Source organism: Strix uralensis, chromosome 2 (assembly GCF_047716275.1).
Source record: "Strix uralensis isolate ZFMK-TIS-50842 chromosome 2, bStrUra1, whole genome shotgun sequence".
NCBI lineage: Eukaryota > Metazoa > Chordata > Aves > Strigiformes > Strigidae > Strix > Strix uralensis.
The window spans coordinates 25,728,088-25,752,182 of NC_133973.1; the positions used below are offsets into that span (position 1 = coordinate 25,728,088).

The 24,095-nt window shown below is 38.9% G+C and overlaps 2 protein-coding genes across 2 annotated transcripts in view; one reads left to right on the top strand and one right to left on the bottom strand.

Annotated features, from left to right (window-relative positions):
- LOC141938986 (multidrug resistance-associated protein 1-like) overlaps positions 1 to 11,985 on the top strand; it is a 39,849-nt gene extending 27,864 nt beyond the window's left edge. The window contains exons 19-28 of the mRNA XM_074858023.1: positions 242 to 396; positions 1,510 to 1,665; positions 2,692 to 2,891; positions 3,709 to 3,835; positions 5,234 to 5,335; positions 6,244 to 6,387; positions 7,052 to 7,210; positions 9,667 to 9,833; positions 10,842 to 11,036; positions 11,542 to 11,985. Coding sequence (XP_074714124.1) covers positions 242 to 396; positions 1,510 to 1,665; positions 2,692 to 2,891; positions 3,709 to 3,835; positions 5,234 to 5,335; positions 6,244 to 6,387; positions 7,052 to 7,210; positions 9,667 to 9,833; positions 10,842 to 11,036; positions 11,542 to 11,653 — 1,517 coding nt within the window. The 3' untranslated portion in view covers positions 11,654 to 11,985. The remainder of the gene's footprint in view (positions 1 to 241; positions 397 to 1,509; positions 1,666 to 2,691; positions 2,892 to 3,708; positions 3,836 to 5,233; positions 5,336 to 6,243; positions 6,388 to 7,051; positions 7,211 to 9,666; positions 9,834 to 10,841; positions 11,037 to 11,541) is intronic.
- Positions 11,986 to 15,373: 3,388 nt separating this feature from the next.
- Positions 15,374 to 23,860, bottom strand: HSPA13 (heat shock protein family A (Hsp70) member 13). Its single transcript, XM_074858024.1, has 5 exons — positions 23,779 to 23,860; positions 22,282 to 22,622; positions 21,148 to 21,361; positions 20,400 to 20,567; positions 15,374 to 18,829 (listed from the first exon to the last, which is right to left on the bottom strand). Exons 1-5 carry the CDS (start codon positions 23,801 to 23,803, stop codon positions 18,159 to 18,161), a joined length of 1,419 nt encoding a protein of 472 aa, XP_074714125.1. The 5' UTR covers positions 23,804 to 23,860; the 3' UTR covers positions 15,374 to 18,158.
- Between the last annotated feature and the right edge of the window lie 235 nt (positions 23,861 to 24,095).

Below are 24,095 nucleotides of genomic sequence, written 5' to 3' on the forward strand. Positions count from 1 at the left end.
CAGGAAGGAAATGATTGTGGATGTGAGGTGGCATGCTAGTGTGAGAGACGTAATTGCAGGAAAAACATACTTATGAAGTACTAAGATGTATCGGCAAAATACAAATATATACATTTGTAAAGCTAAGATATGAAGTGCTGTTGGGTTGCTCACTGTGGTAGAAAACAGCGACAAAAACAAACTCCATCTCCTTTTCCCTTCCCAGCCATTCATACTGTCTTTTAATTTATCCGTTCACAAGGTCTTCTTGTTTGCTGTGGTGCTTATGTGCTCACCAGGGGGTCCCTGTCTGCTTCTCGGGCATTTCATCATCAGCTGTTAGACAATGTATTGCACCTTCCTCTTCAGCATTTTGAAACTAATCCAGTTGGCCAGATCATCAATAGGTTCACAAAGGTAAAGGGAAAACTCATGCATATTTTCCATTTTTTGAAAATGAAGCTTGAGTGACTACAGATTTCATTCCATTTAGTATTGTTGAAAAATTAAAAATATCTAAGTAAGTGAATGCAATATCTAGCAATAAAAAGCTGTTTCAGTGCATAAAAACTGTCTCAAGCTATTTTCTTACAAAATCATCAAAACACATTATTAGTAGAAGTATAGAGCCTATCCAAGATCATTAGGACCTATCCAAGATCATTAGGAGGCCATTCTTCAAAGACCAGTCCTGCAGTGCAGCAAGTTTACCAGACCTAAAGGTGATCTGTTTTTAAAAAACCCTATATTTTTCTTTGATAGTATATTGCATATCAGAATCAAATGTTATTGTCAAAACTAATAAATACTTTAATTTCACATTCTCAGAGGTATATAGACTTAAAGTGAATGTTGTTTTCTATTTTTGTAGTGTTCTGGCTTTAATTGCAACCTCTAATACACAAACAAGTGTTATTTAGTATGACTTTACTTCCCTCTCTCACCATAACTAGATTGTTACAATTCATTACCAATTGCTTCAGATACACAGTAACTGTCGATGGCTGCTTTCTCTAGGATGGACTCAAGAATGGTTGTGTAATACACTAAAAGATCAGCTGATTTAGGTTTCACTGAAGCCCTTAGTGTTTGGTAGCAATATATTATAAACTGAGTTTAAAAAAGCTTTACCAGGTACAGTTAGAGATTAGTAATATTTCAGTACACTTCTAGAATTATTAACAGGAGTATACAAGAGTTAGTATTTGAGTTCCTGGGCTCCTTTTCAGTCTGATATGCTTTATGTAAGCTAAATAGTATTGAACAGCAAAATGGCAAGAGCTGTCTCTTTTTGACTTCACACACTCTGAGCCTGTTCTCTGACATGCCATGAGTAATCTAAAAGCTATTATGTCTATTTCACTTGTAGACAAATAATATTTGAATATGTTTCATTAGGATGTAATTGGGGGGATCCTACTAATTTTTATTCAAGAAATTTTAGTTTGATTCCATTTTTAAAGGTTGCTTTTTCAAAGTTTTTAGTGGAATTTACTCACAAAATCTTGATTCTTCTGTGCATTGTTACAGGACTTATTTGTGGTGGACATACGTTTCCATTACTACTTACGAACTTGGCTAAATTGTACAGTAGATGTTATCGGAACCATTCTAGTTATCACATCTGCCTCACCACTATTCATAGTGGTAGTTATTCCCCTGGGATACTTTTATTTTACTATCCAAGTAAGTGCATTAAGCTTTTATAAGGATTTCTAGAGGTATGTGGATGAAATGTCCAATCAAGAATACAGGCTCAAATTATTTGTTATTGTGAAAAAACCAAACATATATATATATTTACACACACATACAGAACACATCTGAAATTGATGTCAGAAAAAAATCTTCAGGCTTCTTAAAAGGAAATTAGATCACTTCCTGAATATATACTGTAATGCTTGGGAACTTTTAATGACTTATGTTTTTCTCTTTATATTTTCCTTTTTCTTAGGAAGATACAATATTGATTTAGATCCCACGAAGAAATTTGATTAAGTTACCTGAAGAAATGGGGTGTACATTATAGTGAAAGTTAAAAGTGGAAGGGTAACCCTGAAACAGCAGATGTAAAATAGAATGATGCCTAAACTACCTGTGCTATTTTTTGTCTGGAGTGTCAGTTATGCTACTGAGAAACCAAAAAGTAATTTTGCAGAAAAACTAATGACTTCATTACTGTTTCCTGATGCTCATAGCACGGTCTGTCATTAAAGACCTTAAAAGATTCTTAAAATAAGAATATAGAGGATAGAAAAGAGTGCCTGGATTCAGTCTCTGCTAAGGAATTTAAATACAGATGTCATTACATTGAAGAAATAAAGGCTGATTTTCATCTGAGAAAGAAGTGGGGCATTCTAATTTGAAAGTTTACATAGAAGTTTTAGTTAGTTGCTACACCCCTCTTGTAGCGCATTTTCTGTAGAATTTGGAAATAATGTTCACTTATTTTAACCTTGCCAGTAAGTTATATATTGCAGTTATGTCAGCATTACAATGTTGCTGTGTCCCAAAAGACAGATTGAGGTTTTTTTCTATACTGTTTGTGAATAGCTTTTTTCTGTGTAGACTCTTCCAACGTTTTCATATTCAAAATTTACAGGAATTACTTAATAGGTTACCTAACTAGAAATAAATATGGCAAATATTTCAAACAGTGAAAAGAAGCTGTAGCAACTTAAAATGTCTGGTTTGTCTGTACTTCCTTATTAGCGACACTACATAGCAAGTTCACGGCAAATTCGACGGCTAGCAGGAGCATCGCATTCTCCTGTGATCTCCCACTTCAGTGAGACTCTTGTAGGGCGATCAACAATTCGAGCGTTTGGCCACCAAGAGAGATTCATTAGAAAACATGATGATGTTGTGTATGAGAACTTAGTTTACTTCTACAACAATGTCATCTCAAACAGGTACTTGACAGCAGTTCTGCATTTGTGACTGAGACCTTCTTCTGTAGAGTTCCACAACTAAGTGTTTACCTTTAGTCAGAGTAAACGCACTGAGAAACAGAAGGACAAGAACAATTTATCCACCTCTCTTTGTAATGAGTGCATACATTAAGCACTAAGATGATTTCTTCTTTATGTACCAGAAACTAGTAGGTTTATAGAAAATATGCGTATGCTGCCTGGGATAAGAATATTAAAAAAAAAAACAAACCCAAACTGATAAAATAAGTTTACCCATAGGTCATGAGTGTGGACTGTACTACATTTCAACTAACAGTTCGTCTTACAAGTTCATGAACAAATTGAATTTATATTTCAGTAGTTCATGTGGAAGTAACCTCGTGTCTGTACCTACACGCACCAGGTAGGTCTTGAGAGTGGAATCTTGGGTTTAAGGATGTAAGTCCATTTCCTCTCCTTCCTTCATGATTCAGTTCAGTTACAGGTAGAGATTAGTAAGGAGAAGATTTTCAGTTCTGGTTTGCAGTCGTATACCTGAATCTTTTCCAGACATGAAAAGTAGGAAAGCAGTATGAGGAGTGAAGGGAGCCCTAGCCGGGAGTTGAGAGACCTGCATTTTGTTTTTAGCAATGCTACCAGTTCTAGATATATCATATTGCCTCCCCTGTCCATCTGTAAAATGGGAATTATAGTACTTATCTCTTTTGTAAAGTGGGTAAATTGCAATTACTAGCAAAAATATATTAGCAATATATTCACTCTACTATAAAAAATTTTGTAGGTAATTCACTTTTTTCTTTGCCTTGATTTACTACAGATGGCTATCTGTCAGACTTGAGTTTCTGGGAAATTTAATGGTGTTCTTTGCTGCGCTGTTTGTAGTACTGGCTGGAAATACAGTGAGTTCTTCTACAGTGGGTTTATCGATATCCTATGCTCTAAATGTAAGTAATGGTATAAATTTTTTGCTGCTACTACATTGCATATGAAAAGAGAAAGATACATACAATGAAGTTGAGCAGGTGAATATACACGGTGGCACCAACAAAACTCAATCCCGTGGGCAGAACAGTTTTCCTTTGAATTCCATTAATTTTGGGAAGCTTCACATTAATTATTTTCCACTTCTAAATTTAGATTAAATAATAATTATTAAAACATACTTAAAAGTTAAGTTAATTAAACTAGGTATGGTTAATTTTCAAATGTTTTGTTAAACCAAATTAGAAGCCTAGTTGTGTACAACTATACTTCATATTTGATTTCTTGTTCTTGTTCACTTACTGAATGTTATGTAGGAATGTTTACGTAAAAGTTTGGTAAAATCATTCACTTTGGCATTGTCCTTGTAAAAGTAATATGTGAGAGCCACATTTGAAATGTGTCTTGAAGTAAGGTAAACTGTATTGATAAGCTGCTAGTTGAAATAAATCTTAAGTATCACCTATAAACAAACTAAGAATCAAAGTTCCTTTAATCTTGTGACACTTAGGAGTCTACTGGTGTTCAGATTCTCACTGTGGTAAGTGCTTCAGAAACACAGCTGACAGATACTGATGAATAAAAATACAAAAAAATCAATAGATAATTACCTGTTATGGCATATCCACAGCACCCTCAACTCACAAGAGTTCCATTTTCTATTATTCAGAGATTGAACAATCTCCTTTATATCATCATGTACTTGTTGGTGATGACATTCAAAGGTGCTGCACAGTTTTTCACCTTCATCTGATGTCAAATTGACACCATTCTTTATTTAGTTACACACAGCATCTCAGAAAGGTTGATTCTAAGAATTCTTTTGGCTGACTTTTTTCCTATAGAAGTGGGAATATGTAACCATGGAAGTGATACCAATTCTGTCTGCAGAAACATTCCCAGTGCTTGAAGATGACAAATTTGGCAGACATGGTAGACCAAATCTCCATTACAAATTCTCTGTTCTGTATTGCTAGCTTACTTTACCTAGGTAATCATGCAATAATGTACCAGCAATATGAGCCATATATGTTTTTCCTTTCAGCATGTCATACAATTACTGTACACTTTCTGTTGATCCTGAAGTAGTTTCAGATTTCAGGAGATGTTATGTTAGTGAAAATTACAATAGCCATTGAGCAGTCTGAAAGCAGACAAGAAGTGCTCAGAGGAACGCTGAGATCAGTGATTTTCTAAGTGATAGTTCATTTGGTGTGCCATCATTTTCTGTACACTTTTTCGCTTCTGTGATTAAAGATCCAGCTTATGAGATGATTAAATTCAGGGTAAGTTTTGAAATCGGTATGCTGTATTCTAGTAGAGTCAATTTTTTACGTTTTACAATGCAACTATTTCCCCAGATAATTCAGAGTCTAAATTTTTGGGTGCGTAAAGCATGTGAAATCGAGACCAATGCAGTTTCAATTGAAAGAGTTTGTGAATATGCAAAAATGGATAAAGAGGTGAGCATTTTTCTTGAATATTTAATTTATGTGCATAGAAAATGACTACCCTAGATTGACTTTAATACTGGTGAGTGGTAATAGCAGGTTTTAATTTGTTATTAAATACCTTTTTTTTTTTTTTTTTTTTTACATTGAGAATAAAATGTAGCTTCTTCATTACATTTATAGTCATGCAGTTTTGTTCCTATTGTAACCAGTAAATTTCTTGGCATCCTTCATAGCAAAAGATTTTGTAGTAAGACTGATGAAGCTACAGGTGAACTCTTCATGCTATGTGCAACTAAGAGGAACATTTTAAGAGCAGAAGAGAGGAGGAGAGGTCTGTCAGACCCCTAACTGTTACTCACCTCATGTTTGGAGAGACATTTGTTTCAAACCAGTTTGCCTTGATTATGTGCTTTTCTGAAAGTAGTGCCCATGTCAAGGATGGAGGCATATGAGCCGTGGTCTGTCTCGGAAACAAGACTAACTTCCACTTCTTCATTCTCTTTTACCCTTCCACCATGTTTATGTTTCTTAACTTTTGTTCACATCTTTCTGTTCTCTCCTACTCCTTAAAGCAAAATGTTTCTCATAAAATATGTATTTTAAATATCTGGGAGGTTAGGCATCAGATTAAATTCTGGTCCTGTCAATTGATGGAACAGGTACGAGACTATTAGCAACTACCCAGTTAAACTGAGTTTACTTTTTTAAATCAGTGTATAAGATGTTGTTAAAAAAACCCACAGACCAAAACCCCTAAAAAACCCAGTTGGAATGGTAGGTTCTCTTCCCCTTATATTGCATTGGAATTTTCCTAAACCTGATGGGATTTTGAAGATATATATAATTTTCCTAATGTTTTTATTAACTTGTAACACTTTTACTGTCATATACTTTAATACCAATGGTTTTAATTCCAGGAACCGTGGATAATGCCAAAAAGACCACCAGTGGGGTGGCCCGATAAAGGAATAATAGAGTTTGTTAACTACAAGGCTCAGTACGGGAAGGATCTTGGTTTAGCCCTGAATGATGTCTCTTTTCAGACACAGAGCAAAGAGAAGGTACTGTATATAATAAGAAATAAATCAGAGGTATAAAATTCTGTTTCCCAACTTTCTACTTCAAAAAGATTTCATATGAGGAGACTCCAATACTAGATAGAGCCAGATGATGTTAAACAGGGAAGATGTTAAGTGGATAAGACATTAAAGAAAAGGCAAATGAGTAAAGGAAAAGTATTTTCTCTTGCTGTGTAGAAATTCTTATCTCTGTAAGAAATCAAGATAATGTTTTATGAATTTGGCAGTTTTAAGGAAGTTCAAAACTTGAAATTAAGCCTCTTGGACACTGTGCTGAATATTTCTGTAGGAAATACGCTGCCAGGTTAGTGCTAATCAACTTTGGGTTTGATATCAAGGAACAGCAAATGAGACCTAGGTTAGAGTCATTGGTCTGAGCTGAGGAGTGCTGCACAAAAGGGAAGGGAAATGGAAAGGATTCCCCCTGAACCAGGCATAGGCCATACAGCTTCTGAGGGAGAGCTGTGATTGAGTCACCTGTTGCAAAATTGAGTTTTAAACAGTTTTATCCACCTATGGGATTGCATGTTAGTGAAAGAAACTGAACTTTTGAACTGAAAGTTGAAACTGAATTCACTAATCATTTTTCATATAGAATGTGTAGCATGGAAAGTTACAGTCTTTACCAGAAAACTTTCTGTTTCAGGTTGGAATTGTTGGAAGAACAGGAGCTGGTAAATCAACACTCACAAATTGCTTGTTCAGAGTTCTAGAGGGATCTGAAGGCAAAATAATTATCGATGGAATTGATATATCAACTATCGGACTCCATGACCTACGTGGAAATCTTAACATTATTCCACAGGTGAGATGTGTTTTAGAGATAACTATTTTTTTTGACTAACACAAGACTTTTTTTTTGAGAAATTATAACCCCAAAGTCCACAGGCTGCCAAGAGACAGAGGCATAAAACTCCAATAGAATTTTACTGATCTTTGAAAACAGGCTCTGTTATGGCCTATCAAGTTTTAGAATTGAATTTTTTAGAATCTTAGCTATTTGATTAGACAGTAATCTTCAGTACTGCTGGCATAATGCTATCCTGAAAAATGTCACAACCACATGTTGGCAGTTATATGGAAGAAGCCTCAAAACAGGGAGACCACAAGTATGATATTAGGTTTTATTATGCCAAGTTTAGTTTAACAGTCTTAGCTAGAATAACTCATGTTCTCCAGAATCTGTATGTGTATAGCTACATATGGTGTTTTCAAGTCCCACCTGAAGGCAAAAATATTTTAAAACAACTCTAATTATGTCTGAAGAATGTAGGGAATAAAGTGATGTATACACAAATCATGTAATATGTATTTAAATTAATCTGCTATGGTGTGTCATGTAAAGCTGTCCCTGCTTATTTCAGAACAGGGCAGGAGACTCAAGATTTGTTCACATATCATTAGGATTGTGTTCATGTTGGTAAACTGATTTACACGGAAATGCTCTAGTATAAAGTAAAACCTAGAACGCAAATGTAATGGTCACCTGAAGACTTGTGTGTTCCCTGAATGCCATTCATAAAACAATTTTTGTGCGTGGGTGATGTTAACATCACTTATAAAAAGTTCTTCTGACACTTTCCAGAGGAAGGTCTATTTTTTTTCCTTAGCTTTTCTGGAACTTGAACTCTGGTAATATTTCCTCTATGTGTCTACCATAGACTGCATGGAGACGAGACTAATATTTAAACCAAAATAGCTTGGGTCTTTCCAAGAATGAACTGAATAGAAAAAAAAAAAAGTATATATTCCTTCAAATCCTTGGCTGCTTTACCTTTGAGAAATATATTTGCTCAGGGGAATGATAAATTTACAGTTTTTGATATAACTTTTGGGTCAGAAATGACAATACTAAACCAAATTTGGTTATGCTGCAGGACTTCAAAACACAATTCATACATGCTTGGATTTAACATTTATCTTGTTTTAAGCAGTTAGTAGTCTACGAATCTGCACAACATCTGACAGTTGTAAATTACACAGTATTTTCTCAACTGCAGTTGAAGGTCTGATTTACTGTGGGTGGAGTATATTGGATCCACATCAAGGCAACTAAATTGAGAGAGGTACAGGAAAGTTCAGCGAACTAACAAGTTGGCATCAGTCAAGGAAACTAGAACTGGAAGGATGGAAAAATGGAGACTGGAGCTTGTAGAGAGTAGGTGGAGTCAGGAGTGTTGAACTCAGTAGGTTGGGAGAATGGAGCTGGATGAAGATAAAAGTCTGGGACAGAAAAAAGGGCATGGCAAGATACCAAAACTTTCAGGGTGCACATACTTTTTCAGATCAGTCAACTATATCTCATACAAACTGTTTTTAAAAATCATATTAAAGTACAGATTTGCAAATTATTTAACAATGTTCTAATGCAAATAACATGAAGTTTAAATGAAGAATATGCATGAGATCTCATAACATTTCAACAGTCCTTTTTGGTCACCTAGCTACCTCAAAATTGTCACTGTTGTGCTTGCATGTAACTTGCTAGTGAATGTTGTTGGCCTTTTACAGTCTACCTATTGGGTCACAGCCACTGTGACTGCATAGTCAAGGTGTCTGTTCACTGCCTCTAAAATATCAGTTCCGTTTATAAATCTGTGCAGGTTTGTCAAGTTGCATGTTGTCAGGTACTGACTTCTTAAATTTGCCTTTTTAAGAAAAAGGCCTTTTTGTGTATCCAAAAAAAAGTGTTTAGACTTTACTGAATACTTGTTTCTACAGTTTTTAAGTGCTGGATGTGACCCATATGCATCCTGGCATGTACCAGTCTATGTGTACTTTTCTAGACATTTCCTGCTGTATTCAGTGCACAAAAGCTAGTGATACTCATTTATGCAATAATTGCTTTTGTTCTTATTGCTGAATATGTCACCATTCCTATAGGACATTAAGAACATTTGACTTATAGCCTTCTAATTTTTCTTAACAGTGCTCAGGAATGTAGTATCCAGTGCTTCACAAACCTGACACTAGTAATAATTCATATGTTGTTGCAGTTGCCAGGTGCTGGGCAGGTCTTTAGTCAGCCACAGAACCAATAGCACAGAGAATGTATATTTCACCTTAATGAAGAACTGAGCACACTGAGATCCCACGTGATTTTTGTCTTTTCATTCACCAGCTTCAAAATGTTACAATTTCCCTTGAAAACCTTCATTTCCAAAATTATTTGTCCCAGTTCTCTATGTTAATGTAAGAATTTATGGCAGACTGCTTTGAGTTTGTGTTGGAATTGTGCACTCACATTCTGCTGTTATTTAGGACCCCATTTTGTTTTCTGGGACACTGCAGTCAAATTTGGATCCCCTTGGAAAACACTCTGATCTTGAACTGTGGGAGGTACTGGAACTGTGTGACTTAAAGGATTTTGTCCAGTCGCTCCCAAAGAAGCTCCTTCATGAGATTTCAGAAGGTGGTGAAAATCTCAGGTACATAAACAAGAAAGTGCTATTGCAGTTACTTTCTGGTACTGTAAAACTATGTGTTCTTTCCAGAGAATTTCCTTCAGAAAGCATCAGTATAAAAATGACACTTCTCCCATCATTCTATGTAGATATATTCTGGTAGTACAAGTTTCTTTGAGGTGGCCAAGTGGTCACAACTGTGTAAAGTCCTATGGCCTGTGCTGTATGGGAAACCAAGGAAGAAGACTGTTTTCAGCTAAAGTATATGAATAGGTGTAAAGGAGTCAGAGGTGGGGGACAGCTCATGCACCACATAATTAGATTTGGATAGAAAAGTGCTCATTTATTTAAATTTTTAAAAGCCTGATGAAACGGAACAAAGGAAAAAAAAAAAAAGAAAAGAAAAAACAAACCCCACCAAACCTGGAAAGAAGGCAAAACTGCAGAGAGCTTATTCCTTTGCTTTATTTGCTTAGGCAAAGCAACTAATTTTTTTCTTGTAAAACATTAACCCATAGTTATGTAAGGAGGGTGACACCTGAAATAAAAGGACTCTAAGATCTAGGAGACAAATACTGAAGCTTTTGGCAGCAGAGGGGCAGGTTTTCAATGGAATGTATTGAATATCAGCTTGAAGTTTTTTGACAGACCATTTTCAAGAGGCAGTTTCTAGAAGGCAGCTTACATACAGGAGTATCTAGACTTTTACACTGAACATTATAAAAATTGGTTTAGCATTCAATCTGGTTTATTCAGAGTCCCCATTATAATGTGAATATAGAAACTGAAGGCAAGACTAGGTTTACACTACAAAGTTCAGCCACAGGTGTTTGAGTCATACCTATTGGTATGCTGAGCAAGAAGAAATCAAAACTTCCAAAACAAGGTGAACATATTTCACTAGTCTTTTCAGAAGTATAACGTGGTGTTAAGAACGATAGGACAGACAGGCTCCACAGTAATCACAGCTTTATATTGTTCTCCCCTTCCTCAATGTGCCTGACCTGACCTTCTCAAATGTATTTTTAACAGTGTTGGGCAGAGACAGCTGGTCTGTCTGGCCCGTGCTTTGCTACGAAAGACAAAAATCCTGGTCCTAGATGAGGCGACAGCTTCTGTTGACATGGAAACAGATAACCTGGTGCAGTCCACCATTAAGAGAGAGTTTCACAACTGCACAGTATTAACTATAGCCCACAGGTTACATACAGTCATGGATTCAGAGAGGTAAGTAAGTTTTGGTAAGCCATTTTAAAAATAAATGGCTTCCTTTAAATGCATCGGTTTTCAAACTTACTAAATTTTACACTCCAACACTTTTTACCTTAGTGTCTTTGTATCTGTACAATCCAAGGTATCACAAAAGCCTTGAGCATCAATATTAATTAAATATCAATAACCTGTGTTCTGTTTTCCCCTTCTAATTACAGAATTAATTTACTATTTTTCCTTCTAAGGTACAGGTATAAGCTACTATTAAGACCACTTAATTCTGTAGAGTAAATGGACTGGACTGTAGCATTTTTACCAATTAAGCAAAAATGCCATTTTCAAAAGGCTTTTTTAAATAGAGGAGTTCCTAGCTTTAGAAGCTAATGAATTACCTAGTGCGATGATATATGTCTTCTAAATAAGAGTTCCCATTATCCAGAGCTATCTGTATTGGGACTGGAAAATATTGTTGAAGAGCTGATTTTAATTCTCCTGTAATCTTTCTGCTTTTGCATTGTAGAGTGCTTGTTCTGGATGCAGGAAGGATTCTAGAATATGATACACCACATAATTTGTTACAGCGAAGAGGTGCCTTTTCTGAAATGATTGCAGAGGCTGGGATAAGGAGATAAAGAAAACTAATGAAGGAATTCTTAATGAAGACAAGAATTCCTTACTCCAGTAAACACTCAAGGGGTATCTGGCATTCCACATATATATATGGAATATTTTATTTATATTCCATATAAAATAACTAGCTTACTCAAAACCTCCTCGCAGCATTGCTGTTTACTACAATCTATATGTATTGATCAGGTTTCTTAAAATAACTTTCTGATTTTATGCAAATCACTTACTTTGATCATATTGACACTGGAACAACATAATGAAGCGGTAATTTCATGGCATATTTTAACTGTTACACAAGTAAAGACTGATTGAAAAATAAATCTTGCTGCTCACACACTATTTTTAATTAAAAAAAAATACTTACGTTGCTCTGACATTATGCCCATTTAGTTAATACATTCTTATTATGATTGCAAATCCATAAAATACCAAAACTGCTTATTGTGTGGACATACAGGCAGATGTCACTTGATGCTGATTTTTAGGACATGCATATTGGCATCTATACTTAGGTAATTTTTGAGGCTATAAACTTGCCACATAGTTAATTTTTCATTTTGACCTTGTGATTTCTGAATAACTGAAAAATATTTCAAATAACTGAAAATCATGTCTTTTGTATCTAATTGAGCATTACAGAATCACATTGTGAAAGAATCCCAGGAAAATGAAGTCAGGTGCATGATCTCTTTGCTAGTAGATTTTAATGCAAACCTCAATACTAATTACAGCAGCAGGACAAGTTACGTGCATTTATTGAAAGTTTCAGTTAAACATGCCTATGCTTCTGTAGGCCACATAAATATTAATTTTCATTTTTATTACAGTTCTTAAAACTCTTCAAATTTAATACCAACTCAGTCACTGCAATCTTCAGAAACTAAGAGAAGATCCCCATTAATTGCTTTTAAAAAAATAAAAAAAACCCAAAGTACATGAATAAAGTTTCAGGCTACAGTCCTGTTATATTGCTCTAATATTGACACCTGGTTAATATCAAGTAAGATCTTAATTTCTTTTCTGATAGCAAGCAAACCATATTTGCTGTTTTAGAAAGGTGGTGAGAAGTGATGGAGACTCTCTGAAGAGAGTTCCTCAAAGATGTGATTCTACTGCAGTGAATGATTCCTCCACCCTTTCCTGAAGGTAAAAAAGAAAGCCTGTCTTCCTACATTAAGAACAGAGTGCTATCTAGTTTAACTAAATATACTATCACTTGCACAAAACTGTTAGAAGCTTATAAATTATTTTAGACTAAGAACAACCCTGCCCAAGTAACTATTGCCTTCTGAAAGTCCTGGAGAGACTGGTGTGACAGAATGTTTCTCTTTTGGCTTTTCATCTCTGTTTTCCTCTTCTTTCCCCCAAGTGAGGCCAACAGTACCTTCCCAACAGAGCAGAACCTTCTCATGCCAACATTTACCTGCCTCGCACCATTCAAAGTGCCACAGGCAGGCTCATCTGGGGCTCCCCTTCCCTCAACCTTGTCCCCATCCCTTCCCCACCTTCATGCTCCTCTCCAAGCCCACCCTTACCTGGAAGTCTTGCAGAGGAACTGGAAAGGACTGAAGTGAGTGCCATTCCTAAACTGATTAATAAGTTTTAGGTGCAAGGCTAGGGGAGGTGGACTTTGGTACCTCAGAGACCAACCCTTTTTGCAAGGTCCAGAGAAAACAATCATCTGAGGAATGGCATCAGTGCATGGTAATTTTTACTTTTTTTTTTTTTTTTTAATTTATGGGGAGGAGGGTTTTCTGTGCTTACTGGTGGGCTGACATAGTCTTACAGCTTCAGATTACCTTCAGACCACAGTTGGGAAAAGCTGCAGGTTGAATAATTGCGAAGTCTGAGAGAAAAGAAAATGATGGACTAGTGTCAAAAAAGCCAAAGAGCCATTCCTTCTCTTTCAGCGTATGTATATATATGTAGTCCTCACATACAGGTCTACTTTGAAAAAGGAGATGCAGTGGAGGCAGAAGTAGCATGGTATGTTCCAATGTTTTCATGCAGCAGTAGCTTACCAAAGTAAACCATCCAAAAAATGTAGGGCAGGCAGGAAAAGGCACTTCTGCAGTAAGAACATCACCCAGGGTCTGCAACCTCCACTCTCCTCAGACACCTGATGTCAAAGACACTCACTGTAATAAACAAAGAGGGAACACTTGGCTGCCTCAAGTTCAATGTTAATTCAGGCTTTGCAGTACCCAACGAACCCACCAAACACGGTGGCACCAGCGGGCTCCCTTGACAGCACAAACGAAGCCATGTCAACGGCCTGCTCAGCACATACCTCACCTCTCCTGCACTTTCTCCTCCAAAAAGCAACTCTCCTATGCCTTTAGGGCATTTGGGGATCAGGTCCCAGCCTCATCCTGTGGGGCTACTCATACGCACCCACCACCCCTGAAAGGCTCTGCCCCACATGGGCCACTAACTGCTGAGACTCCCCAGAAGGTCCTTGGGGCTTTTCTCCCAGGGCCTTCTGCCTGGGCAGATGACCTTCACTTGGTTGGAGACAGTATGAGGGACCCAACTGTTCATCCCTTTGAGGAGCTACTGCTCGGCCTCCTTTTCCAGCTAAGCTGCTTGGGTTAGGGAAAGGAAGGGTGAGACAGCCAGGGTATGAGGGCATAGCCTAAAGTGATAGTGAGGCTCAGAAGGGCACCAGGACTCTTTCCTTTTCACAGGGAGAAACATGGAGCAGAACCTGCCCCTGGTCTGCTTCCACTTCCTTCTCTACCACATTCAAAAATCCCAGAGGCACCATCTTCTCAGGTGCCACTTCCCCCAGCCCTGCTTCTAGCCCTTGTTCTTCACTTTCCTGGCAGTATCACAGGAAAAACCTGGAAAGAAGTTGAGGGGAAACTCACAGGAACATACACATTTCTGCCTTGTGCCTGCCATAGCTGACTGCTGTCTGGTGGGGGAAGGTTGGAAGGTTATCATCACAGCTTTTGCACAGGGGAAGCAAGAGGCTTGCAAATGCTCTGTAGCATTTTCTCTGGCTGTTTCTGGGCAGAAGTCATCCATGAAAATGTTGGACAGACTAAAAGATTCATATATGAAACACCATCATGGTTCAGGCTCTCTAGACCTTACATTTCCCAGCCCGAATCCCAAGATGACACACATGTAGAAGCCATCTCACAGCTGGAAATACTGACAATTTGGAACCTACTGAGTCAAGCTTCCCTACCCGCAACTTTTCAAACATCACATTTGCTCATATTCTGCATGAACCTGTCCCCAGCCTTCACCCTGCACATGCTGGGAACCATTCCCCACATCCATCCTCCCTCTGGCTGTTGACCAACGCAGGGAAGGGTCTGTTCCTGCCCCCCATCCTGTGATCCAGCAGGCAGGGCACAAGTAGCTTAAACGTAAGAGTGCTCCCACTCGCAAGAGGAGCAAGGAGTTTGTCACCCCCTGGGCCCAGTGCTTCCTCCTTCCTCCCCGTCATTCCTTGCTTTTCTTTGTATCAACCTGCACTTTTCTTCTTGGTTCCATTCTTCCACCCCAAAGTGCAGCCTGAGGAGAAAGGGTTTTTTCCCCTCCCACCCCAGTTCCTAACGCTCCTCTGTGCCACTCCCCAGAGAATATCTGTCACTCCAGGGTATAGCAACCCCTTGGCAAATTGAGGGATTACAACGTCATCCTCTAACCTCTAAAGGAAGTCAAGTGCTGTTACAGTATTGCCCTGAGAAATTGAAACAAGACATATCCAAGGGTCAGAAATTGCTTTTAATAAAAACATTCTAAAAGGTTATTTATAAAATGCATTTCATCATTTGCACTTGGAAACAATTCAGGAACATACAATTGGTGAGACATACTTTCAGAATTTCAACTCACAAAACAGGCTTTAGCAGTATAAATTTGTTACACACCGAACACCACAGGCAACCATACTCAGATTTCAAGGATTATTTGCAGAAAGATTTCAGCCTTCAAATATCAATTTGTTTAAAGAGAGACTTCTGGTAAGCAGCACATGCGCATACCTGGAAATATCCACTTAGTACAGTGGACTCATCTTTAAAATTCAAGGGTTTGTGCCAAAATACAGTATTAAAATCAAAAAGATACAAAATAAATAACTTGATTGCAGAATTCAGAAAAGTTATTTAATAAATAAGGATGCATTGTGAGATATCTAATGTACAGTAGCTTCTCAAAAAAAAAAAAATCTGTATAGAAATCTGAATAAATACCCTCTTGTGAATTTTTATTTTTAAACAAGTAAACAACTCACCCTTCCCTTACAATTCCCAGATTAACACTGACAGAGATTTAACTCCTTCAGAGTGAAGGAGTATGCAAAAGAAAAAAAAGTTCTTCATTTATTTGCATTGAGAGTTAAACAGTTACAAGTTATGCCCACACTCCTACCTAACTTGTCCCAAAATTGCAAAAAGTTTCTGATAGTTTAACTTCACTGTGATCTGCTTATTTTACACAGTGCATTAAAAAAAAAAAAAAAAAAGACTGAAGACCTACTGTAACTCCAGTAGACTTTGAGATGAATTTACAGCGGGGCAGAAGGAAAGGCCGCAATGACTCCAAAGACATTGGAATATGCTGAATTAAATAGATACTTTTATCTGCAAAGCAAAGGCCCCAGATAGCAACTGCGTACAAGAACTGTACTGTATATTGGCATTCATCCATGACTTCACTGAAGAGGCACTTCTTTCAACACAGGAGTTTTAGTTACTGAAAGTTCCATACAGACTTAGACAGGGTCACTTTCAAAGAGGTACAAAGGAAAAAAAAAAATCCTCAAATAAAAAAATCACTTTGGTTTTCAACTCAGGGAAATTAAACAGATGTTAGCAGTATTTTGGGAATCTTCTGTGAAGTTAAACAATGCTGATGGAATGTTTGTGTGCAACTGTGATTCAATTTAAGAGGTTTTTAATTGGATTACTTCAAAGATATGTTTAGACAATAGCTATGCAAACAGCTGAATCAGCACAGCTGATTTATGGCAGTGCCATAAATCAGGCCTACCGCCAGGAGAATAATAAACCTATTTTAATATAGTCATAGGTTAGACAATAAATCTAAGCCCCACATATTATCTTGGCAAGCTTAATACAAACAAAATTATTCTGGAGAACATAAGAAAATGCTCAGAACCACCTGTTACTACAGCTTACCTGATTAAGACTAGCTTGATGGATGTTGAAGCCAGTCTTACCTGAATGAAGTGTTTTCATCATAGGAAGTTCTACACAGATAAAAGAATTCAACTGGCCTTTAAATATTAAACTCTCTAAAGAGAGCAGAACTGTCACCAGGGGTTTTTTTTTCAGATTATTACTTTTTTTCTTCTCATGCATTTGCTAGATAGCTGCGTAGCAAACTATTTGCCTAAAATAAAGTCCTAAAATGTGCCATCTCAAATCCTGTGTAACACACACTGCTTCCTCCCCAAAATAACAGCTACAGTCTCTGATCTATGTTGTTTAGCGTGGGGATATGAGAAAACTTAAACCAGAGATACAAGCCAAAAAGTACAAAACAGTTGGGTGAATTTTCATTTACTAGGACTATGGGAACTAGACTTCATCCAGGCAGTCCCTTCTGTCCCACACTTTCTCCCTGAGAACAGTACAGTCTGGGGTACTCCAGGGGAAAGACATCACACACTTGTAGATGTGCAACAATGAAAATCGTGTTGGTCAAATTCAAGGGAAGATATACAGGTGTAGCTTTAAGATACATAAAATTACTGCAGTTTTCAAAGAAGGCAGGGGGAGGTATAAATAGTCAGGGATATGCCCTTGTTCTCTGTGGAGAACATCAGTGGTATGACAGCAGCACCTGTACATGAACCATCAAAGCCAGATCAGGAAGTAAGCCCTTGGAGACACACTAAGTAACTCTACATTTTAGGATGGTTCGGCTGAAATATGAGACAATTTTTCATATCGCCTCAGTAATACCTTTATGCTGTTATGAACAGCAGAAGAATCACATGAACGCGTAAGTCTCATTCAAGCTGCAACATGCCTTTTAGAAAGGTGCTTAAATGCTCAAATGACTCAATTTAATAAATAAATTTAAGCTCAACACTGCTAGTGCTAAGTGCATTAACACTGCTTCACATTCTTTCAAAGTAAATATATTGGACCTGGGAACACCTACAGTACCATACCACAGTATCTCTAACCTTTGGTCACACTCCCATTGTATTTTAAACATACACCTCTTCAGGATCTGCTAATAAAATTTAGCAAGAAAACGTGGGTGTGTCATCACGAGCATTTTCACCCAATATCCAATGTACAAGCAAATACAGGACACCTCAGAACTTCAGAAATCACTCGTACCTTTAAAGTAACATCTAGCTTTAACACAGTTAGGTGTCCGGTAACACCTAACTGGAGTAGATAAAACATTAATATAATACGGCTAAGATTAGGCTCCCCTGCCGGACAGGTAAGTATGCACCATCAGAGTACACTTTTGGAGAGATGGAATGCAACAGGCAAGAATTTATTTTCAGTTAAAATTAGTCTTCCGTAAATGCTTATTAGGAATTTCTATAGCACTGACTTGAAGAGGCCAGGACCCACCAACAATCCCTGCTTGGATAGCTACGCCCATTACAACTGCTAGATCCGGATCTACAGAGGTGTTAGGTTCCTTTCCAAAGAAATCCTGAATAACTTTACGTATTTGAGGAATCCGGGTGGAACCTCCAACTAAGACAATTTCATCCACTTCTGCTTTATGTAGGTGGCCTTCCTTCAACACTTGTTCAATGGGCACAAGAATCTTCTCAAAAAGGTCCTCATTTAACATCTCAAAAAGCTTCCTAGATATTTCCATTTCAAACACAACTTTGATAAAGTTGTTCTCTACTTTTGAAGTGTCTCCAAGATTTTTCAGATCTTTTGGTTTTTGTGAAAGCTTGCCTGTCAGCACAGTCTTTGTTTCTACCTCACTTTCCGGAAGTTCTTCTGTAAGCTTCCTTTCTGGCATAGTCAATAACACCCTTAGCGTAGCTGCCTCATGAACAGTCAGATTTAACTTAACTGCCTCCACAGCCTGTCTGAGGCGATGTATTTCTTCTTTTCTTGTTGGCAGAGAACCATATGTTTGATGGAGCTGATCATATAAATACAGCATCAACCTCTGATTAAAATCCTGTCCTCCAAGTTTGTTGTTACCTGAAACATCAGAACAGAAGGCATCAGACACATCACCTCCAAAGCTTCAGAAAGCAGCACGCATCTTCTCCTTTACTGGCAGATGTGCTCAAGGGCCAGAGCAATGATATCAGGACTACAAGTACAGCACAAGAGCTCACAGAGCCGCGAAAACAGGCGTAATTGTAGTCCACTGAAGAACACACGATGGATAGTAGTTTCTAGATTTTTATTTAGCAACTATTTTAGAATCTACCCCCTCGATGTTTTTCCCCTGGAACTGCTCTGCTACACAGTAACGAAAAAGCAGTGGTTGTTAACTCAGAGGTATTCTCTATAGAAGAAAGCACATAACAATAAATTTCTAGCTGGAACCCTATACTGAAGTGCAATCTCTCATAGCAAATTGTTTTTCCAGCTAAAATTCCCAGTTTCAAATTTCTCTCTGCCCAGAATGGATTTTTCTCTTAGCACTTCCACAATACAGCTTTACTGTGATTATTGTTTTAGCAGTTTCAAGTTATTCAATGTCTTCATGCACCCACATGAAAAACTACATGCTACTGAAGTATATGTATACACACTGCCAAAAGCAGAAGAAAGTGATAAAATGTAAGCAGTGCATTTCAAGCTCTATTAACGGGTATATCTTATATTAGCCTTCAGAGAGAGAGAGAAAGAAAAAAGTGTATAAACAATTTCCACTGAAAGATTATTCTTGCACCATGTTTGCAAAACCTTTCAAATGATTGTTCATGCTTTCCATTCAACAGAGTTAAAAAAAAAACGGTCTGCAGATTTTCATCTGTGTGGAACAATACTCTCAAAGTTTCCACCATTTTGTTTCGACTGAAAACAGGAATTCACTTAGTGGACCTCTACCTAAATAAATCAAAATGAATCTGCTGATTATTTCTTGCTGTTCCACTCTTACTGGACTGAGCAGCAGCTCACATCAAAACTTGTTCACCGAAGGCAATGCAGACAGTTAGCATGGCATCTCAGACCTGCCTGAATCCTGGTCATCTGAAAAGCAGTTGTGTATCCACTAGTTTTACCAAACATCGCTGCCAGAACTCTTTGCCAAGTGATGAATCACTCTGGCACATACGTATCAGAAAACTTACTTCTGGGTTAGCAGCATGCACACTCCCAAACCCTGCCCTACTGAGCTGGAGCCAAACACAAGGCAAGGGTGCTCTAAAGCACTGGCCAGTGATTTGCCAGTATTTCCAGTATGGACAAAGGTAACAGATTTGTACTACCCACAGTCCCCAAAAGCGCAGTCAAAGTAATTGTAATACCCACCAGCACTTTACTAGTGGGCACAAAAGTTAATAGCCATGGATAAAATGAAACCACAGCTTACTCCTTTGAGTCAGCCAAAACCTGTGAATTTATCTCAATTGTTGGAAGCCAGTCACAAACCTAATTTTGCATGAAAGGCAGCTGAGAACACGTTTGGAGAACACTTTGTGACAAGGCTGGTATGTTTTAAAGAGCCCCTCTAGTGGTGACATTAGGTGCACCTTTCCTTCCCCCCCCCGCCCCCCCCCCCCAACTCCCTGAGAAAGTAAAGCATTTTTCTCACCTGCCATGGCCCGTGTGAGGAACATCCCTCCCTGCTTGTTCAACAGAGACACATCCAAAGTTCCTCCACCCAGATCCACCACCAGAACATTAAACACATCAGCTTTGTGGAGTCCATAAGCCATAGCTGCAGCTGTGGGTTCATTGATTACTCGCAAAATTTTTAGCCCTATAAAGAGCAAAGATACCCAGCAACGGTCAGATACACTACAGAAAACTGCAATTCATATCATGATGACATTTGCCATTTCATTTTTTTTAACCAAACTTGCCTTAAGTTAAATGCCAGATCTAAAGGAAATAATTTTCTAAGCAATAATACTCAATGAACTCTTCTCCTTATTTAAGCCTAAAGTAGTACTACTTCAGCATCAGGGTGAAGTCATGAACCATGATTTGCCCAAACACATTTCTTCCAGAGAAACCTTGCCAAGGAGATTTATTTCACATGTTCTATTTCTGTTTAAATTATTGTCCAAGGGTGCTCTGGATAGTCTATTTGGAGATTACCAAGACATTACTCCTTCAAGTAAAACTTACTTCTTCTAGCTATATATAGCATTAGTCAGCTGCACCTGTCAGTACCTAAGAGTTCTCTGTTGTTCCTCACAATTCTTAGTGGTCTGTAAAAAACAAAAATCTATTCTGAAGTTCTCTATCATTGATTCTATATCCACCCCAAAGACATCACTGTTAGTGAAACAGACCTGAAGGTTTCATAGAAAAATGCTGGAATAAAGAGACATCACCTGCAAGGTTAGCTGCCTTAATGGTACAATTCCGTTGCCTCTCATCAAACTCTGCTGGCACAGAGATGACCGCCTTCGAAATGGGCATGCCAAGATCGTCCTCTGCCATTCTCTTCAATTTCAGTAGCAGCTGAGAGCCAATATGCTCTGGAGTGATGCGAAAGGTTTCATTAATTGTCACAGAAAATTCAGCTGATCCATTGTTGTTGAAAATCTAGGAAGAAAAAGCAACACAACCCACAGGTGGGAAGTCTTTTTCTTTTGTTCTCCCACCCTTCTCCCACCAAATGTTTTATTTGCATATAGTCTGTTTCTCCTGGAAAAATATGAATGTGCTTTTGCCGCTTCTTCAATCACCTTTATTCCTTGACTATGAGTATTATGCAAAACATGCCACTTAAGGGGTCTGAGTATTATCCAAAGTAGTGACAACCACTGTGCCCGGGTGAGACATTAAAAAAATAAGACCTAGCAACCATGTAATCAACTTCAATATTCAAAGATAAAAGTACTGCTTTTTATTCTAAAGGTTTACCCTACTGATAAAGCCTCCTGTAGGTTCTTCTTCCCGAAAGGAAGCAAACTGATTGGTATTGGAACAGCTTCTCTTGACAAGTAAAGAGCTCAAAAACTGTTTGTAGTACCTGAAAATCTGTCTCTTTTCAGCAAATACTGCACCATGCTAAATCAACACAGTACTTTTTTTCAAAAGCAGCTTTCAAGATCTGCTGCTGGTCAAATAAGCACTAGAAAAGCACTAGGGAAAAAATGCACTGGGACAGACAAGACGTGACTTTTTTTTTTTTAAATCTCAGGGAAAAAGTGAAGTTTCAGAAAGCACAGTTAGAATTTCAAGTTGAAATTTATACTTTAAGAGAACGTGCTGGAAGGTTACCCAGAAACACACTTCACAGTAGAGGACAGGGTCCTCTAGAAAAGTCATTATCGGCTCTCTCGCAGAAGTAGGCAACTTCCACAACTGTTTCCTCCTCCCCTCTCTGGATACCTCTTACAGTGTTCAGGCATATCAGATTGATCCAAATGACTCAAGGTCAGACAAGTTGGTCACCTACTAGCTATTTCAAGCGTCTGTAGCTTACTGCTTGGACAGAACTGAAGAAGATGGTTACTTACCTTAAAGGGATACCTGCTACTTTCGCTTTTCAGTTCTTCTGAAGTGAAGATTTTCCCAATGAATCTTTTCGCATCATATATGGTGTTCTGAGGATTTGAATCAGCCAGTTCTAGGCCATCATATCCTACATACACACCTCTCTCTGTGAGAGAGACTATACTTGGTATGCTCTTGTGCCCACTTTCATCTGCAATAACCTTCACCTCCCCTGTTCCAGGAAGAAAGACACCAACAGAGCAGTAAGTTGTGCCAAGGTCAATCCCAATTACTTTCGGCGTAGGCATTGGTAAATATTGCTGTGCTAGATAGCCAGCTAACAGGAGAGCCAGAATAGCTGAACCTGAAACACAGATTTTTTAAAAAGAGGGTTAGAGTATCTACTGCTGTAAACTTAGAAGTCAATGCAAATTACACAGTATTATGCATTACCCCTCAGGCAGTTTTATTTCATGCTCTGAAGCCTATTCCAGCTACCTGATTAGTTTTCAACTTCTTCAAAGATCACCACCAAGTTCAGGTCCCTTATTTCAAGAAAAAGTGGTCAGAAGAGTCAAAAATCTTAGTCATTAAAATCAAAACTGATTTAGAAAAGCCCAAGAGGTACAGCAAAGCCAAAAATATCACTACGCTGTAATGATTTTTTTTCTCTCTGCAAGGTACTTCAAGAATATAGGCTAATTAGTATTTTAGGGGAATTGCCTATGAATGACCCGTAAGGGACATCTAGTTAACGAGGCCACACAAAATCATAGCGAAATGACAAATTCCCAATTCAAACATCTCCTCCAACTTCACTGGAAGTCTAGAAATAAGGAGACGCCAACCCATGCTAACTCCTCCTATCTCAGTCATAGCTCCCAAAAAGCACCTTCCCACACCTGAGTCTTTCCGATGCCTTGAAATCAAGGGGCAGAGTAGCTTAAATGCTGAGTAGGTTTTGGTGTTTTGTTTTTTTTTTTAATTTTACATATAATCGACAAAGCAAGAAACCAAAAATCTAATAAACAACGCCTCAGAGGAGATAAAAAAGCACCACCAAACAAACAAAATCTCAAGAATAAAACTAAATAGCTTAAATGTCACAGTGGATAAGCTCTTTTTCCCAGCAGGAAAGCTGTGCTTCAAACAGACCAGTGAGAAAGCACAGGTTTACTTTTGGCTATGAATCTTCCAAGACCTTTCTCAGCACCAAGCCACTGAGCCCTTCGGCTTTCCAAACGGAGAGCACACCCGCACCATCCTGAAAAGCCCGTCCGGGGCGATAACGCCGGCAGAAAGAGCCCCAACCACCACGCAGCCGCGCTCAGCGCCCACCGCTTGAGGCAGGGTGACGAGAGGCGCCTGGGCCCTGCCCGGCGGAGGCCGCCACACCGGGGGCGGGAGCTCCCGGGGGCTCCCCAGCGCTCCGCCGGCCCCACCGCCGCCCACCCCCCGGGCACCGTCCCTTCAGCAGCCCGAGGGGCGGACCAGGACCCCGGGCCGCCGCCCACGCTCACCCAGCACCGCCATCTGCCCGGCCATCGCCACCCGCCGGCTCCAGCGGCAACCGCCACCGCCGTCTGCTGACGGCTCCTTCCGGGCCGGGGAGGGGCGGGGCGAGGCGGGCCACGCGGCACGCCGGGACTGGTAGTACGCGCGTCCCACCCGCCCCGCCCACGCTGCTGTCCTGTGGAGGGGAGAAAACCACAACTCCCAGCGGGCACAGGGGCGCGGCTACTTCCGGCGGGCAGCAGCCAATGGGTTGAGAGAGGAGGGGCGGGGCAGGCCTGCGAGCGGAGGTGCGCGTCCCCCCCTCTCGGCGCATGCGCCGACG

Bases quoted from the DNA above. Each gene is read 5' to 3' on its own strand.
- HSPA13 (XM_074858024.1), bottom strand. From the start codon at position 23,803: ATGGCCGGGCAGATGGCGGTGCTGG. The intron at 21,362-22,281 runs GTAAGTAACCAT...TTTTCTTCCTAG, and splicing joins GTAGCAGGTATCCCTTTAAG to ATTTTCAACAACAATGGATC. The intron at 18,830-20,399 runs GTGAGAAAAATG...CTGATGTTTCAG, and splicing joins CCTCACACGGGCCATGGCAG to GTAACAACAAACTTGGAGGA.